Here is an 18,011-nt window from a genome sequence, read left to right as displayed (position 1 = left end):
TCAACGTACTGCTGCTGTAGCCAGGTGGGATTCTCCATACCCTAACTTTTGGTCTTCAAAGACACTGTCCTTTTTCAGATGTCATCTCATCTCATGGGCTGTCAGTCACCTGGGGTATGCTCTATGCTCACTCTACTTTACAAGGAAAAAAAAGCAAGAGTCTAAGGCTTGCTTTTGTAAGCCTAATAATGGAGAGCAAGTGCAGGAGCCCTACTCTAGCCCACTGATGACTGTTTCACTCTTCTATCATCCCTGTTGATCTACAGTATGGTAAAGGAGGGGCAGAGAGCAGATTGGCTGAGCTGTGCAGGGACACACCTGTTTCTCAGCACCCGTGTCCTTCCTCTTATTAATCTTCACAAAAAAATCTGATGCTAGGTAAGGAAAATAGATCAGGATGGAGGGGACTGAAGTAGGTTTCCATGGTAAGAAGGGCTGGAGCTTAGCTCATCGGGACCTGGTCCCTGCAGGGGAACCCTCAGTTTCTGGCATCACACTTGCTTTCTGCTGATAAGTTACTCGGGTTCATTCAAAATGAATGTGACCTGTGAACACACATCTTGTGTGTGTGTGTGTGTGTGTTCATGTGTGTGTGGGTGTACATAGGTACATCTGTGGACATATGTGTGGAGGTCAGTGGTTGATATTGGGTATTGTAATCAGTCACTCATACATTTTTTTTGAGACAAGGTCCCCCACTGACCCTGAAGTTCATTGATTGTGCTATGCTGGCTGGTCAATCAGTCCCATGGATCCTCCTTTCCTCCCTCCCCCAGTGTTGGCTTTATAGGCAATGCTTGTTTTGTTTTTTGTTTTTGTTTTTTTGTTTGTTTGTTTGTTTGATTTTGTTTTAATGTAGGTCCTGAGCATCTGAACTCTGGTCCTCATGTTTGTGTGTCAAGCATGTTATGGAGGACACCTCCCCAGCTCCTGTACGCACATCTCACAGAAACAAACTTGGGCAGGAGGACACGTCAAGAGTCTGCCCACAGCGGTTGCCCTCCCATGCCTTCTGCAAACAAGTTGATGAGGGCGCAGCACTGAGTCAGCTTCTAAACCAGCTTCCTCTGAGGCTGCCCTGAAAAGTCCCTATCCTGGAAAGCTCAACTTTGAGACGGGCAAGCACATGCTCAGATTCCACCGACTCACTAACCAGTCCCTTTTGGAAAATGAGTAATATCCACATAAGGTAATCAGCTCCTCTTAACTTTCCAGTCTACCACAAGAAATGCTGGTAAGTCCCACCTACCCACTAGTCACAGGACTGTGCATTTTCATGCTTCAAGCCGAGAGTCTTCATGCGTAGAAATCTCTTCCCCCCAGTAGCTCCTGTCCCCTGTCTGCTTCCTGCTAGGGAGCCGTGCATTTGGGGTTTCTGACATAGGCAGGTGAGTATAGTGAGTGGGGAAGTGCTAAGGAATTTTAAAATGCAAATAAGCCCTATTCAGAGTCTTCACTTAGAGAAAAGTTAGAGGTGCTTATTGCTCAATAGAACTCATGTCTAGGAAAATCTAGAATTTACTGTGTGCCAGGCGGTGTTTAACGCTGGCAAAGAAGAATGTACAAACAGCTCAAACTGTGGTCTGAGGTGGGAGTCAGATGTGTAAATATAGAATTTTCTAGATACATGCAAACCTTGGTAGAAACGCAGAGCGGAGGGGGATGGCACTGCTCAGGAGAGTTTGAGGCGGCTTCCTGATAAAGTCTGTGGTTAGCTTTCCAGGAAGAATTGATTGAAGTGGCTGAGAGGACGCTTAACACAGGAAGAGTTAAAAGTGCATTTGGTGGTGGCAGGGGTATATGCATGGGTGGTGACAAGGGGGGGGGCTGTTTTAATGCTTCCTGTTGTTTCTTGCCCTCCTCCTCCTCCGGGTCTTTTGGGACCCCCCCTCCGCATTAACTGTGCTCCTATGAGCACCTCCATGGGGCTCAGCCCACTAGAGTGTGGGTCTGTGGTTTCCATTGTCTAGATTGGTATACATAAGAATTCATTTGTGGTAAGGCATTTGAGGTCAGTGCTTCCTCTAGAATGGGCATGTGACTCTAGAAGAACCAGTCAGAGTCTCCTCTGAGGTAAATGTATGAATTTGGTGGAAAAAGATTTTATTGCGGCATTGTGATACCTTGGCTGGCCATGGGACAGTGTGAGGCAGATGACAACATTGCTGATGGTTCACTGAGTCGGTTTGCAGAAGGAGTTAGAAATGTCCAAAACTCACTCTCTCACACTCTTGCTCTTGATCTCTCTCCTGCCCAATATCAGATATGGTGACTTTCCAAACTTCATATTCCTACTCAAATTTGACTTTTGTTTTTTCACAATGCATGTGACTAGGCAATGAAGACAATCACATGTCTTTAGTATCACACGGTGGTCAGCCACTGGAGGAGGGTGCTCCTGGGAGTGATAACTCAGCTTAATCTTCCATTGCTTTGCCATGTGGACCAACAGTACTGGCCACTCGCATCAGGAACCTCGTCTCTAACACTGAGATTGTTAACTCTTAGGATGGCTCAGTGAAAAAGGTAATATTCAGACTGCCGAGAATAGCCTTTGAGGGAGGGTAAGTTCTCAGAATAACATTATCTAGGAAAATGATCCCTACAATGATGTAGATGAAGTGGTGTAGATGAAGGTGGAGGAATGTACATCTTTGTTCTGTTGCATACTTTTGGTGTAAAATCTATGTGCTTAACATCTATATTGCCAAACCTCTCTTATTTGTAATGAGCTGATTTCCCTGAGCTTCAATTATGGCATTTCAGCTTTATGGTAGTTTGAAAGTAACCTACAACTGTAGATACAGTACTTGGATTTTGAATTGCTGTATTTTGTGTCTTGTTTTCTGAGACTGGGTCTCACTGTATAGCCCAGGCCGTCCTTGAATTCACAGTGCCCCTGCCCTGGCCTCCTACAAGTGCTTGGTCGACAGGAGTGAGCTATGGTGTCTCATATGGATTTCTAATTTTACTCTTTTCCTGGGTCATAAAAACTACTCAATCATCTCCCCAGAAGCTCAGCAGTGGCAGCAAGCCACAAAACTATTGTCCTGTGTTTTTAAGGACAATCCTGGAGCACCTGGAGGGCTAATTTTGAAATGATTTTTAAGAGTGCCATTTAGATTAAAAAAATAAGACTGGTTGTATGATTCCATGCCTTATTCTTGGCGCTGCATCCTCTTTTTATCTTTGTTTCTTAGAAGGGGTCAGTAAGTGTTTTAGATATGTCTTCTTTTCTTCCTCCCTCCTTCTCTCCAACCCCCTTTTCTTTCTTCCTTTCTTGCTCCTTTCCTTCCTTCCTCTCTTTTTCTTTCTTATAAAAAGCTCCTCTATCAAGCTGTCCTTAGTCACGTTCCTACTCTCTTGAATTCATCAAACAACCACAGCAATTTTTTTTCCTGGTAGTTTAATGGGATCAGGAGGCAAGAGGGGAACTAGGAGGTCATTCCAACATCCTTTGAGAGACAAGGCCAAGGCATTCCAGCTTTATCTTGTGGACACTGGGGAATGTGTGAGCTTCGTTTTGGGGAATCAAAGTGTTAGAATTCAGTATTGAGTCAGGAGGATGTGTGCAGTAAGAGCTGAGATGCTCTGTCCTGTTAACTCATCCTGAATATAGAGAGCCCCTGCTTGCTCCACAGGCATAGAGAGAGGAGGAGAGATACACTGGGGAAATGTCTCATTGAATGTGAATATACCAAGAGGCAGTTTGGCTCCTTAGTAATGATGATTATCTAATTAGTTATGAAAATTGAATTCTTCTATGTTAGATAACAGGATGAACACTTCAAAGGACCACATCTCACCCGGCAAAGCCAACAGCTAACATGTGGCACAATTAGTAAGCACATCAATTAATATTGAGACAAAGGGGCAAGTCATAACAGAGAGGCTTGGGACTGCTTCTACTCCCATAATTCTTTGCCAGAGAGAAGTGAGCTACTGTGGCATATTTCATAATCCTAGTGAACACATCTCTTGACCTCAAAATCTCAGGATAGGCTTTGCAGCCAGCTAAAGTACTGAGGTCCAATGTACCACAAAGTATAAAGTATGCCTTGAATCTTGGAAGAGATACCACCAAGAACCTTGTTTCTTGTGACAATCACAGAACCATGCAGGGCAAACTCATATTCTTTGAGTATGTGGTCTCATGTATGGTTGGGTGCCTGTGTAATGTTCATGAATGTGGATGAGAAGACTGATATTTCATGTCTTTTTTATTGCTCTCCTTTTTATTTACTAAAGTGTTTTCTCTTCACTGAACCCAGGGGCTACTGATTTGGTTGATCTAGAGGGACCACTTGTTCTAGTGATACTATCTCTGCCTCCTGGTCTCTGGGTCTACAGGCAGGCCACTATACTTACATAGTTCTTTACATGGATGCTTGAAATCTGAACTCCAGTCTTTATGATTTGTGCACAGGAGTTTTACCCACTGAGTTATCTCCCTGGCCTTTCACCTTGAGTTTTGAGATAGGGTCTCCCACCAGGACCTGGGAGTCTCTGATTTGGCTAGGTTAGCTGGCAAGCCTCTGTCACATCTCCCCAGTACTGTGACTGTAAGTTTTCCCAATACTGAGCTTTTATCTGTGGGTTTTGGAGATCTAACTGAAGTCCTTATGCAGCCTCATTCTCTAGCCAGTCATGACACCATCAAATAAATATCTCCAAAACATACCCTTGGCATCAGTAAGGTTCCTACCTTATACCATCTCCAGTTACTAGAGAGCCACCATGCCCTGTCTCCTTATTCAGTTTCCTCACACTGGACAATGGTGTGCTTGGAAGGCACAATTCTGCCCCAGTTCTGTCACCCAACAGCATGGCCTTGGATTAGGTACCCACTTCAAGACTTTCTTTCCAGGTGACTGAACTGTGCTACGTTTGGCCAAAAAGTGTTTGGATCAGGTTATCTTTGGTTCCTCAGGAAGGTTTATCTGATCTCCAGGAGGACCCTTTGCCTTCTCTTCACCTAGGTGTGTGTGGTGGTGGTGGTGGTGGGGCGTGCTTCACCTCCTGCTTATATTCCATCTTCCACACAGCAGTCTGAATAAGCCTGTGAGAGGCAGCCAGCATGAAACCATATTGGAAACATAGATCTAATCACAGCACTCCTCTGTGGAAACCTAGCAACAGATTTCTACTCCTCAGGGTAGAAGCTGAGGTGATAAATCCTATTACCATCTCTCTTACCTCCCCCTTGCCGCCTGGTCCAGCCCATTCTCTGGCTGCACCCACTGCTCCATCCATTCTGGTGTCCTTCACGTCACTGAGATATACCAGGCAAATTTCTGTTGTGGGACCTCCATAGTGCTGTCCAGAAACATTGTTACCAGCGTGACAACATACCTCAACTCCCACTCACCTAGCTCTCAGCCCATGTATCCCTATCTCAATGCTCTGACAGCATTCTGTAAACAAACCAGACCTCCATCTATGAGCTTGCCATCATTACGAATTCCTGAGCACATGTCACCATTTGAGATAGTGTAGTTATAACTGAGTTTGTTGTCTCCCTCCCTCCATTAGAATATATTCACCAAGGAGGCAGAAATCCGATCATTGTTTACTTCTGCATTGTTAGCCTGGCATGGAACAAGTTTCTGGTAAGCCACCATTAAGCAGACAGTTTCGTGAGTGGGTGGATGGATAAGCAGATGAGTAGATGAATAGATAGATTGGTAGATGGATTGGTAGATGGATATTGGATGGATACATACGCAGATACATGGATAGATAGTTGCATAGATGGGATATACAGATGGATACGTGAGTGGATGTATGGCTGGACAAAGAAATGTGTTGATAGGCACAAGTGTTCATCCAATTCAAAATGTTCCTCATAAGATTCCCTGAACTCTGCCCAAAGTTTGGCTATGACTCTCAGCATCTCCTTCAAGACCTTGCTGGGTAAAGTCTTTCAACAGCCCTCTGTGGTAGGCTCCTTTCCTGTTGCCTGTTTTCTCCCTCTTCCAAGGTCCTGTTTGCCTTTCTGCATGGGGATGGATCATCTTACCGAGGGTCTTCCTCCTTGCTTAGCTTATTTAGGTGTACAGTGACTGTCTCTGACATGAACTTAGTGGCTGGATGTTTGGTCACCTTCCCCTGAGGGAAGAGCAGCCTTGCCAGGCCACAAAGAAAGACACTACAACCAGTCTTGATGAGAACTGATAGGCTAGAATCAGATGAGAGGGGATCTCCCCTATCATTGGCCTTGGGGAGGGGCAAGGGAAGAGGAGGGAGGGTGGGATTGGGAGGGCATGAGGGAGGGGGCTACAGCAGGGATACAAAGTGAATAAACTGTAATTTATAAAAATATAAACTTTTAAAAGGTGAAAAAAAATGTTGCTCATAGTTCCAAGACTGTTTTTTGCTTGTTTGTTTGTTTGTCTACCAGCCCAGGCAAATCGTAGGCATACAATTTGGACTGTTGGACTGTTAAGATGCCCCACCCCCATCTCTTATGATCCACATCCATCTCATCCTTGCATTGCTCCCACTTTTAGCATGGGGGTGTGAGAGGCTGCATTAAATTGTAAAATATGTATACATGCAGCCACAAGCGTGTGTACACACACACACACACACAGGTATGTGTGTCCTGGCACATCCTGGTAAGAACTTCAATATGACTATTATTTTAAATCACCTGTGGGTTTATCCCTTGAAAGCTGTATTCTCTCAAGTGCACATTTTGGGGGGATTTGGGGGTCTAATTGTTTCTGTTCTAACTCTCAAGGTTTGGGATTTTCCCATCATGGGGTGTTGAGTGGCTGGGTGAAGATGTAGAAGATGGCACTCAGGGAAGGACTCAGCTGTGGGGTGATCACAGAAATAAAGCTTTAAAAATCTCCGTGTTCTCGCAGCATGTTGACATTTCAGAAAATGCTGACCTGCTTTCCTGCCATCTTGTTCTTTGTCTTCCTTCAGAACATCTTCTGTGAATTAGACTCTAATTCATTGGGCTTTTGCAGAGATCTGTTTTCTGCTCCAACATTCTGCTCCCAGATTTCACCCCACGTCCTTTGTCGTGAAGTTGAGACCTGCCCTATTTCGAAAATTTATTATCTAACATAAACACTCTCTACCCAATTGCAGATGCAATTTGTACCCAGGGGAGAGGACAGCCCTTCTAAGGATAAATTGGATTCTGGTGTATCTCACTTCTCAGTCCTCACGAAGCCATAAATCTTCAGAATGCTGGCCTGGAACAAAGGAACCACAGGTCTGCACTTTTGAAATAAGTTACCCCTGAAATACAATTGGAATCTTCATCCTAAGGACGGTCCACTGGACTTCATATGTATTAATATGTGTGTAAATATGTATGTGTATACATAATTGCTTTGTAATTGCTATGACTCTAAACAACAGATAAGTGGGAATTAACAGAGGGAGGTCCTAACTGTCATGGCTGGACACTTAGTTTCACTACAACTGAGTGAGAGGAGATGAGTTGCTAGGGTTATAAAAACAGGTCATGCCAGCTTTATCTAATTTTGGTGAATAACTGTATTATTCATGTTACTTGCAGGATGTATTCATAGCACATGGGGGTGGGTTTTGTAGGAATATTTATTAATATAATATAATCTTCCTATTCCCCACTCCTCTTTTTCCTCTTCTCCCCCTTCTTTCTGCTACCCTTTGTTCTTCTAGACAATTTGTAAATGTTTGTTTTTATTTGTTCTTCCATTCTATATGTATACATATACATGTATATGCTCTTTTGAATCCATATAAAACCCGAGAGGAACCTGCAGTCAACACTTGTCTCTCTGAGTCTGGCTTGATTCACTCTACATGACAATTTCCAGCTATATCATTTTCCTGTGAATGACAGTTTTGTTCTATAGTTGAATAAAATCCCATTGTAAATATATACCACATTTTTCTTATCCATTCCTCTGCTGATGGACCTCTAGGCTGCCTTCATTTCTTGGCTACTGTGGGAAGTAAAGAAGTAAAAGCAGGAGTTCCAGTATCTCTGTGGTGTGCCCAGGCATGGTGTAGCTGGGCCACATGGTAGTTTCGGGGGAAGCTCCACTCTGATGTTCACAGTGGCCGGAGTAATTTACGATTCTACCAGCAGCATATAAGGGTTTCCTCCTTTTCTCCCTCTGCCCCTCCAGACTGCAGCCTCATGTCATGCCATTTTTATTTGTTAGTGACCACCATTCTATCTGGTGTGAGGGACACTCCCAACGTGGTTTTCCTGACAGCTAGAGACACTGAATAGGAGGATTCTGTGCTTGTCAATGACCTTATTGAGGGGCTCAGGAAAAGCTGTGCAAAATGCGGCTTTGGTCTGCACTAAACATTGCTTCTTGCCCTCTAAGGAGCCTGTTTTAAAGACAGCAAAACAGAGAGACAGAGAGGATGAGCATCTACAGCTGGCTAAGCCGAGGCAGCCACACACCAACCAGGCTGTCTGTCTAAAGACTGCACTTCTCCTTTAGCAAGAAAGCTCGCTTTGCTCTGCTCCGCTGTAGAGATGGCAACTCATTAAAGTGAAGTTCAAAATAGAAGAGGTAGAGCAGGGAAACCACACAAAATCTCCCTCCAACCCTGACGCACCAGGAAGCGGCTCCTTGGTGCTTTCTGCTTAACAGACAGGCTTTTCTTTACTTAGCCATGCAATTTATAAGCTATAATCTTCTCTGAATTGTGTAAAAAGAGTAAGCATCACCCTCTGGTGCATCCTAATCTCACAGTCTCTTAAAAGAGAGTGCACAGCACTAGGCAATGTTTCCCTCAGGTTATTTCCAAATCATTGGTTATTATGAGTGGTGCTGTGACAAACAGCCCTAGGCTTGAACCATTACAAGCAAGCATGGCTGGAGCCTGAAGATTCCATTCTGGCAAGTGAAATCTGCCTGTCAAAGTGAATGACCATGTAGAAAGGTACTTGATTCTTACATGGCCAAATGTCACTTCAGAGGCTTGCAATGACTCCACCACCAGCAGACACACATTCAGGCTTCTCAGAAACCATTTCTCTGGACTGCTTTGCATCAGCAAATGTCCTCTTTTCCACCTAGGTGAGGCATACTGAAGGCGTGCTCTCTTCTCCGAAAGCGTGCTTGCTCCCCAGGCTCAAATCTTACCCTTGTTGTCTGTGTTCTTTAAGATCACGAGCTGGCTTCAACAGAACACTCCTGAACCCACTGAGACCCCTCTGAGCCTGGTGGTCCTCATTGAGTACTCAGGGATGTCTCAGTATAGAAGGAGGCCAGACATTTATGAGTGTATCCATTCCCAATTCACTATCCGGCACACAGAAGTGCTGTTAACTGCAGATTGACCAACTGGGTTTTCATAGTATTTGGTTGACTGAAGAACCTGCCAGGGAGAAAAATCCTCTGCCTGAGCAAACGATTTCAGTTCCTCAGGTCTCCCAGGTCATTTACTCAAAGACCATGCACCTATTAAATATCTACTGTGCTCTAGGACCTGTCCTGGGCTAATACTGAGTGTCTGCTCCTGGGAACTTAAAATTCATCTTCTGTCCCCCAGAACCACCGGAGAGGAGCCCTGCCTAAGGTGTAAGCAGGGTCCTTGTGGGTGCTTAGAGGAGTGGCTGCTGCCATGCTTTCTTGAGGGCAGTTGAGGTCTTCAGAAAGCTCAATAGGGATGTAATAAGACAGTTCTGTTCTCCATCTTACCTGTCCCTGTTCTGCTCTGGGACTTCAGGATCTATATCCTCAGTGTCCCTGAGACTCTGAGCAGATTTGGGGAAGACATCATTTACTCCACAAAATGAGCGCGAGACAGTTTTGAGAATTCCCAAATACTGCATGCTGGAGCTATTTGCTTGAGCCAGGAATGGTGGTGCAGGCCTGGAGTCCCAGTCCTCGGAGCCCGAAGCAGGAAGATCACAAGTTCAAAGCTAGCTTTGGACTACACAGTGAGACCCTGTCTCTGAGACACAAAATAGACGCCTGGCCAGTCAACAGAGGTATGCCCATCCCAGCAGCCTTTACCAAAAGTGGGGTGCTCAGACCCAGACCACAGACCCACATTCAAAAGCTAGTATATGAACTTCTTGAACCACAGCCTTCGGTGATACTCTCTAGAGATCTGCTACTTCTTCTCCTTCTCCAACTTCTCTTAAAACTCCTGCAACGTCTCCTCCTTCTTCCACCTCCTTCTCCCTCACCTCCTTTTCCACTATTGTATCAAAGTGCGCACGGAAACATTCAAAGAGACAAATAATTCTGAGACTCTTTTATGACGCAGCAGCAGCCTCTTCCACTGCCCCATCCCCTTACCCTTCTGTAGCTCAGACTGTTAACTGCAGCACTGAGCTCCACGCCACTAATACATACTCTGCCTTCAGCATTTTCACGTCAGGCTGCTGCTGCCTTCCCTCTACTGAACACAAGTATTTGAAGGTTTTCTTCTCAGTCTTGTGGACACATTCATTGTCCCTACTTTCCTGATGAAGTATCATTAGTATTAGTTTTAATTAGTATTAGCATTTGGGACTGGGTCTCACCTTGCAGCCCTGGTTGGCTAAGAACCTGTTATCTATGTTAACCAGGCTGGCCCTGAACTCAGAATTTTACCTGTTTCTGCCTCCAGAGTGGGATTAAAAGTTATGTGCTACAGAACCTGGCAATTTTTTTTACATTTATTTATATGTGTGTACATACCTACACAGGCACACACGCATGCTGTATATACTTGGGTTAGAGGAGAACCTATGGGAATTGTTTTTCTCCGTATGCTACGTGGGTCTGACGAACTGAGCTCACTGTCAGGCTCAGCTCCAGGCACCTTTATCTAGGCAGCCATCTCACTGGCCTTCCATGTGGTGTACAGATTGTAAGGCTGGAAGATTTCCCTGGGCATCTGATAGTCCTTTCTTGCTGTGATCCAGCTAGGAACTGATAAGGAATGGGAGGGGCAACCCCTGAGGTCCCAGTCTCACCTCCCAGCTCAATCCATCCTTACTGAAGTCATGGGTGTTGGCTGCCTGGGGGATGAAGGCCCAGCAGCACCCGGAGGTCCCCACTGGCCAGGAAGAATTCTCTCTCAGCATTTGATGTACATCCTAGGTGATCTTGCTGCTCTACGTAAGTCAGGGATGGTGCCTGGCTAGGGCCATGTGCATCACACAGCCTCTCCCTGATGCTCTCTTTTTCTTGGGACTCACCTTCTGTTTCCTGCCTGGTGAGGAATGGGAGTTACTGTGAGACAGACATCAAGACTACCTGATGTCCTGAAGGCTACCAGCCACTGTCTCTTCTTTTAGTCTTTTTTTTTTCTCCTCTCTCTTTTCCCCATAGAAATTGCTGTGGATGGCTGAGCATTGTGGGAATTGTGACTCTCTGAGAATAACAGCTTAATTTTATTTTTTAATCCACTGTCCTACATCACATATCCTTCCACATCTTCCTGGCTCCCTAGTGTTATGTGATGATCCCATCCTTATGAACTTATCATTAAAAAATGCCTTCCTCGCTTTCTAAGACAAATAGGAATAGTGCTTCCTCCAGACCCAGCTATACCACTGCTAGGTATATACCCAAAGTTTGTTCAAGTACACAAAAAGGACACTTGCTCAACCATGTTTATAGCAGCTCTATTTGTAATAGCCAGAACCTGGAAACAACCCAGATGTCCATCAACGGTAGAATGGGTACAGAAATTGTGGTATTTTTATACAATGGAATACTACTCAGCAAGCAAAAAGGAGGAAATCATGAAATTTGCAGGCAAATGGTGGGATCTAGAAAAGATCATTCTGAGTGAAATATCCCAGAAGGAGAAAGACAAACATGGGATATACTCACTTATATAGACCTATAAGATATGATAAACATAATGAAATCTATACACCTAAAAAAGATAATCAATTGAGCGGACATGGGGTAAGATGATCAATCCTCATTTAGAAAGACAGATGGGATGTGCATTGAACGTATGACAGGAGTCTACTGAGCGCATCTGAAAGACTCTAACTAGCAGTGTTTTCAAAGCAAAGACTCATGACCAAACCTTTGGCAGAGTACAGGGAATCATAAGAAAGAAGGGGAGTTAGTCTGATGGGGAAAGGATAGGAGCTCCACAAGGACCAAATATATCTCGGCACAGGGTCTTTTCTGAGACTGACATTCAACCAAGGACCATGTATGGATATAACCTAGAACCTCCACTCAGATGTAGCCTGTGGTAGCTCAGTAACCAATTGGTTTCCCAAAGTGAGGGGAACAGGGACTATTTCTAACAGGAACTCAATGACTGGCTCTTTGGTCTCCCCACCCCTGAAGGGAGGAGCAGTCCTGTTAGGCCACAGAGGAGGGCTTTGCAGCCAGTCCTGAAGATACCTGATAAAACAGGATCAGATGAATGGGGAGGAGGTCCCCCCTATCAGTGGACTTGGAAAGGGGCACGGTGGAGATGAGGGAGGGAGGGAGGGACTGGGAAGGGAATGAGGGATCGGGACATGGCTGGGATACAGAGTTAATAAAATGTAACTGATAAAAAAAATAAAAAAATAAAATAAAATGGCAACAGCAAAAAAAAATGCCTTCCTATCACTTAATTGGGATTTTAATGGAAGGGAGAAAATATAGAGACGTGTGTGTGTGTGTGTGTGTGTGTGTGTGTGTGTGTGTGTGACTGAGGGTGGTGATAGGGGTTCCTGTGTGGGGGTGGGATGGCATAGGGTGGGGTGGGAGGAGTGTTGAATCTGCCTTCGTGACTGAGAAGCCCTTGCCCTTTCCAGGTTTTCTGAAACTTTCTAAGTTAGAAGAGGATCATAAGGACACAGCGTGACCACAGCAGACTACATTTAAAGCCCTCCCCTCTGTTCCTCTCTGTGGTCCATAAGAAGATATCGTGAATTCCACCTGGAACTGCTGCTTCTGCCAGCAAACTCACCTCTTCACTGTGGTGCTGCTGGGCACAGGCAGGAAGATTAAGGTCCCCCACAGAGGCAGAAATGCCATTTCCCTAAAGCCCAAGACCAGCATCACTGACGGCTGGAGAAGAAGCCTCTGCAACGCACAGCACTGGCTTCAAAGGACAGAAGGAAAGGGTGGACTCGTCCCTGCCAACTCACAAGCAGAGCAGTGCTATGTTGCTGCTGATCTGATGTTTCCAGAGGTTGTTTATTCCTGGCCTTTTTGCTATTTGATTGTTTGGAATGGGACGTTTATGTGGAAGGTCTTCCTGGGTACATGACGGGTCCCTCTTTCTCCGCTTACAGCTGGGAGCTGGCACAGACCAAGCAGGGGTTGAGGACTCTGAGCTAGATTCTAAGGTGTCCCAGGCAACCCCTGATGTCACAGTGTCTCCTCCAAGCTCAGTCACATCATTAGAAGTGAGCCCAGACGTCTTTGGATACAGAAGTCCAGACCAGCTGCCAGCCCCGCACCCTCAAAATAACACAAAGTGGAGGACAGGCAGCGGTCAGGCCTCATCTCCACTTTTGCAACACCAACACCATAGTCTGTTGTCGGCTGGGAACGTAAAGACGGTATCAACGCTCTTCCGCCTTTTGTTGTCCCCCATGCACTGTAGCTTCTAACCAGCACCGGGACAAGTCCTTTTCTGCCACTGCCCACTGCACCATCCCTGCCTTCGACTGGCAGCATTACCTGTGGATGATGTGGTACCTCTGCAGGTACTCCAGAGCCAGGGCCAGCTCACAGATGTACAGCTTCACAGTCTTCTCACTGAAGTGCACGTTCTGCTGGAGGTGATAGCGCAGGTCGCCGCCCAGGAGCAGGTCCACCACCATGAACATGTCTTCCTCATCCTGGAAGGAGTACCTAGGAACACAGAGGGACACAGGTCAGGGGTGAAAACATCCCTCGCGTCTTCAGGGCCAACACTCCATTTTACAGCAAGACAGACCGGGGCCCAGAGGGATGCTGATGCTATTGTTGTTTCTTTATTGGCCTTCCTGATCAGGTGGGAAGGTGTCCAGGAAACTTAACTCAAAGGGCTGGGAAGGTATCCCAGCTCAGAGGCGGGACAGTGTCCCAGGGGTGTCCTGAGACATAGAAGCCCAGGAACTACACAGCTCTGAGAAGAGGCTTCTTAAGCAGAGATGTCGCAGTTCCCAGGGAAGGGTTGCCCCAACCCCTAATGAGCTGAGGAGCCTAGGAGTCTGAATTCTGTCTCTTCACTTCTTTCTTTTCTTCTTCTTTATTGCTTCTTCCAATGAGAAAGTCACAGCAGGCAGTGAATCTCTTAAAAGAAATTTATTGGTGGGACAAGTCCAAACCTGATGGCCGCTGCTCCCAGGAGGAGACAGCAGGGAATGAGGCAGACACAGCCTTTATATAGGATTGTTTTTAGGGGGCAGAGCTTTCTAGGGCAGGGATTTCCAGAGTGAGGATTGGTGGGATTTCAAGTCCTGAGCTTGAGCAGCTCAGGGATTGGTGGGCTTGCCTGTTCAGGGATTGGTGAGTTCTGCTGCTCAGCGATTGGTAGGGTTTTGTCCAGACTTTTCACCTCAAATCAGCGTAATCTGCAATGAGTCCTACTGAGGGGCCGGAGAAGACAGTTACAGAGGTCTGGGGGAGGAGCTGGGCTTTTAGAGCTTTCTCAGGCAGGGGGTCTGGCCACTGTGAAGGCAAAAGGCTGAAGCAGGAAAGGTTGTCATCACTATGGACAGCTCTCATGGTGGCAGTAGGCATTCTTGGGCAGGAAAGGTTTCAGTTCCCATAGGAGTAGGCTGAGGCAGGAGTAGTCATCAGCTCCTGCTGAGGTGCTGACCTGCCCACCATTTCTGTCTTCCATCTCCATGGTCCCAGGGCAAGAAGGAGGAGCTGACTGCCCTGAGGTGGGCAGGAGGAGCAGCCAGCATACCACTTTAAGATTTAGTGGTCCACGCTCAAGGGCTAGATATAGCTTTTTGGGGCTATATCTATAGCTGTGTATCTGTATAGATGGCATAAGGAGGGGGCGGGGCAGGAGGCTAGTGTGCTGCAGTGCTGGGGGGGCAGTGGGCCTCAGCAGGGGGAAGGCAGTGTGCTGTAGGGCCGAGGGGCAGTGGACCACTGTAATTTGGGGGAAGCAGCGGGCCATGTGGCTTGAGGACAGGCTGTTGTGGCATGACTACCCAGGCTGCGATTTGGGGTGCTATCTCCACCAGAGTGGGCTGTCCTGCAGCCACTTTGGCAGCTGCTGTAGCAGGGTGGCTACCGTTACAGTGTGCTCCTCAGAGGGGCATCTCGGCTCAGCACCTTGGCTGTCTCCGCTGCCCCCTCAGCGATGAAAGCCCTACAGATATTGCCTTGGGCACCATGCTGTAGGTGAGCTGGCAGAAGGCTTTCCAATCCCATACCACATCTGCACAGAGGGCTCACCTCATTTCTTACAGTAAGGCAAGTCTGAGTGTCAACATTTATCCCCAGGCTGGCAGGCAGATAGCCTATTAACTGGCTGGATGTCCATATGTTACATTTGGGTTTGCTTATTCTTTAAACCCCTGTTGTTACAGTATGTACCTGGGAGGCTCCACAAAGAGCAATGTGTTGGAGGCTTGATGGCCAGCCTGTGGCATGACGGGAAGGTGATAAAACTTTAGGAAGTAGAGCCTTAATAATGAAAACCTTCTTAATGGAAGGATGTTGTGTTATTAAAATGGCATTGCAGCCACAGACTGAAGTCTCTGAAACACTGAACCAAAGCAAGCCTTTCTTCCTTCAAAGTTGTTAGCTCAGGTGTTCTGTCTCAGCAATGGGAAGCTGACTAATGTGGCTGTCAGGACTTGCAGCCTCGAACTCTGAAGACATGCCCCTCCCCACCCCCCAGCAATCCCCTTGCCCTCTGTTCATGCTGCTGCTTTCCACAGGCAGTTCATTCCTAGAACCCTTGAGCTCACTGATGCTCTATGACACTCAAGCCCAGGCATTTAAAACAGCTGGCAACTTTTACTTCCAGCTGTTGGAATCTGGCCCCATCCCACCTAACCCAATATTCACTGGCCAGTGGTTGCTACCATATTCCCGCTGATGGCTAACACCAAGGCCAGCCGTGTATGAGCCACCTTGGCCATGAGGATGTTCCAGATAAACGCACAAAAAGAAGAACTGCTCAGTGTGGCCCAGCTGGCCACAGAACATGAGTGGGAAATACCTTGGTGTTTTTAAGACTTTAGGTCTTAGTGTGGTACCTAATTTTATCTTTGTTATGTTTTTGAAACAAGAGAAAACTTACTGAACTCATTTTAAAATGTGAGGATAGAAGAGCCAGCACATATGATGTGAGAATTCTTAAGCGTTTTTAGAGGTGCCATCATGGCTTCAGGCATCACTGACCAACTTATACCAATAGAGAACTAGCTGGTAGCCACCATTTTCCATTTTCTTCTAAAGCTGCTGATACCATCACAGGGCTGTATCCATAGCTGCATTTACCCTTTAATTACTTCTCAAAGACCTGGATTGTGAATGTCATTGACATATGACTGAGAGTCAAGCCTCCAACATGAGAGTTTGGGGGGCATGTTCACACCAAGAAGAACTAAAAGAGCCACATGTGATGCAGTGTGTGTGTTCCTATGTATCTGCTACTATGTGGAAGGTCTTAGAAGATTGGGATTGCTGGGGGGGCATGTCTTCAGAGTTAAAGACTGCAAGTCCTGACAGCCCAAAGACAACACATGTAACATGTCTTCCATGGAAACTCAGTTTGCACTCTAGTGGATGACAGACCATAGAGAACATCACATTAATAGCCACTGCTCTGTACCACACATTCTCTTCAGTAACTGCTGGGCTGTCAAACAGGATCTCATTAAACATTCTACCAGAATCCATTGGAGAAGTGATGTCAGGTTTGAGGGGGAAGATTGCAGACTGGGACTAATTCTAAAAGAGACAACTGAAATGCAAAGAGAACATCATTTAAGCAATAATTCAACTTTGGGCTGTTTCTTGAAACAGATGTTCATTTTGCTCCAGGCCATAGACCCTGCTTTCCCAAGGAGACACACAGCTAGAGCTGAGAACAGAGGGTGACCTTCCACCAACCTCTGCTTTTGTGCTATTCTGCGGCTCTGTGTCGTTGTCCTTCTTGCTCCTCCTTGCACTAGAATGACAATTATGCCCATCGCAAGGCTGCATATTGTCATGGAAATGATGGAGATGCCGGATGAGTGTGCTCTCACACAGTGACACTGGACTTCTGAAAAGTCTGGATCATTAGGTTCTCTTCTAAGCACAGAGACAGCTGGGAGGTGTGAGGATGTTATTAATCCTGGCCTGGTTTCTGAGTAGGCCAGTATGGAGAATGCAATGTTTGTTATTGTGTGTGTGTGCATATACACACACATGTATAGGTACATTTACCCATGTACATGGGTAAACTAGAGGTCAGTCTGAAATGTTGCTACTCATGCACCTTGTTTTTGAGACAAGGTCTCTCCTTATCTTGAAGCTCACTGACTGGAGTAGACTGACAGGCAGCAAGTTCCAGGGTTTCCCACCTTTCACCTTCCAGAACTGAGGTTGCACATGTGTATCACCACACCTGGCTTTTTTACATTGTTTCTGGGGATCAAACTCAGGATCTCCTACTTACACAACAAGAGCTTTTATCAATTGAGCCACTGTCACAATCTCTATTTTGTTGTTTCTAAATACATCAGTTTCCCACTTAGCTCCTAAAAAAAGCAAATGACTTATGAAATTCATAACACAACAAACTGAAAAATAAAAACCCAAAGTTTGTGGCAAAGAACAAACAGGAAACCTAAGGAAATAGGGGTTGGAGAGAGAGCTTAGCAGTTAAGAGAGCTGGCTGCTCTTAGGAGCTGAGCTCAATCCCCAAAACCTACATGGCAGCTCACAACTGCCTGTAACTCTGGTTCCAGGTCATCTGATGCCCTCTTCTGGCATTTGTGAGCACTGCATTCACATGGTACATGGTTAAAATGCAGACAAACACTCATAAAATAATTTTTAAAAGAGGGAGAAAACAGGGAACAGGACAGGAGCCTACCACAGAGGGCCTCTGAAAGGCTCAACCCTGCGGGGTATCGATGC

The 18,011-nt window shown here is 46.0% G+C and overlaps 1 protein-coding gene across 1 annotated transcript in view; it reads right to left on the bottom strand.

Annotated features, from left to right (window-relative positions):
- The window catches only part of Stk32b (serine/threonine kinase 32B), a 238,495-nt gene that overhangs the window by 66,177 nt on the left and 154,307 nt on the right, over window positions 1–18,011 (bottom strand). The window contains exon 4 of the mRNA XM_060365405.1: window positions 13,611–13,784. Coding sequence (XP_060221388.1) covers window positions 13,611–13,784 — 174 coding nt within the window. The remainder of the gene's footprint in view (window positions 1–13,610; window positions 13,785–18,011) is intronic.

This window comes from Meriones unguiculatus, chromosome 12, assembly GCF_030254825.1.
Source record: "Meriones unguiculatus strain TT.TT164.6M chromosome 12, Bangor_MerUng_6.1, whole genome shotgun sequence".
NCBI classification, from domain to species: domain Eukaryota; kingdom Metazoa; phylum Chordata; class Mammalia; order Rodentia; family Muridae; genus Meriones; species Meriones unguiculatus.
This window is presented reverse-complemented; position numbering and strand designations above follow the sequence as displayed.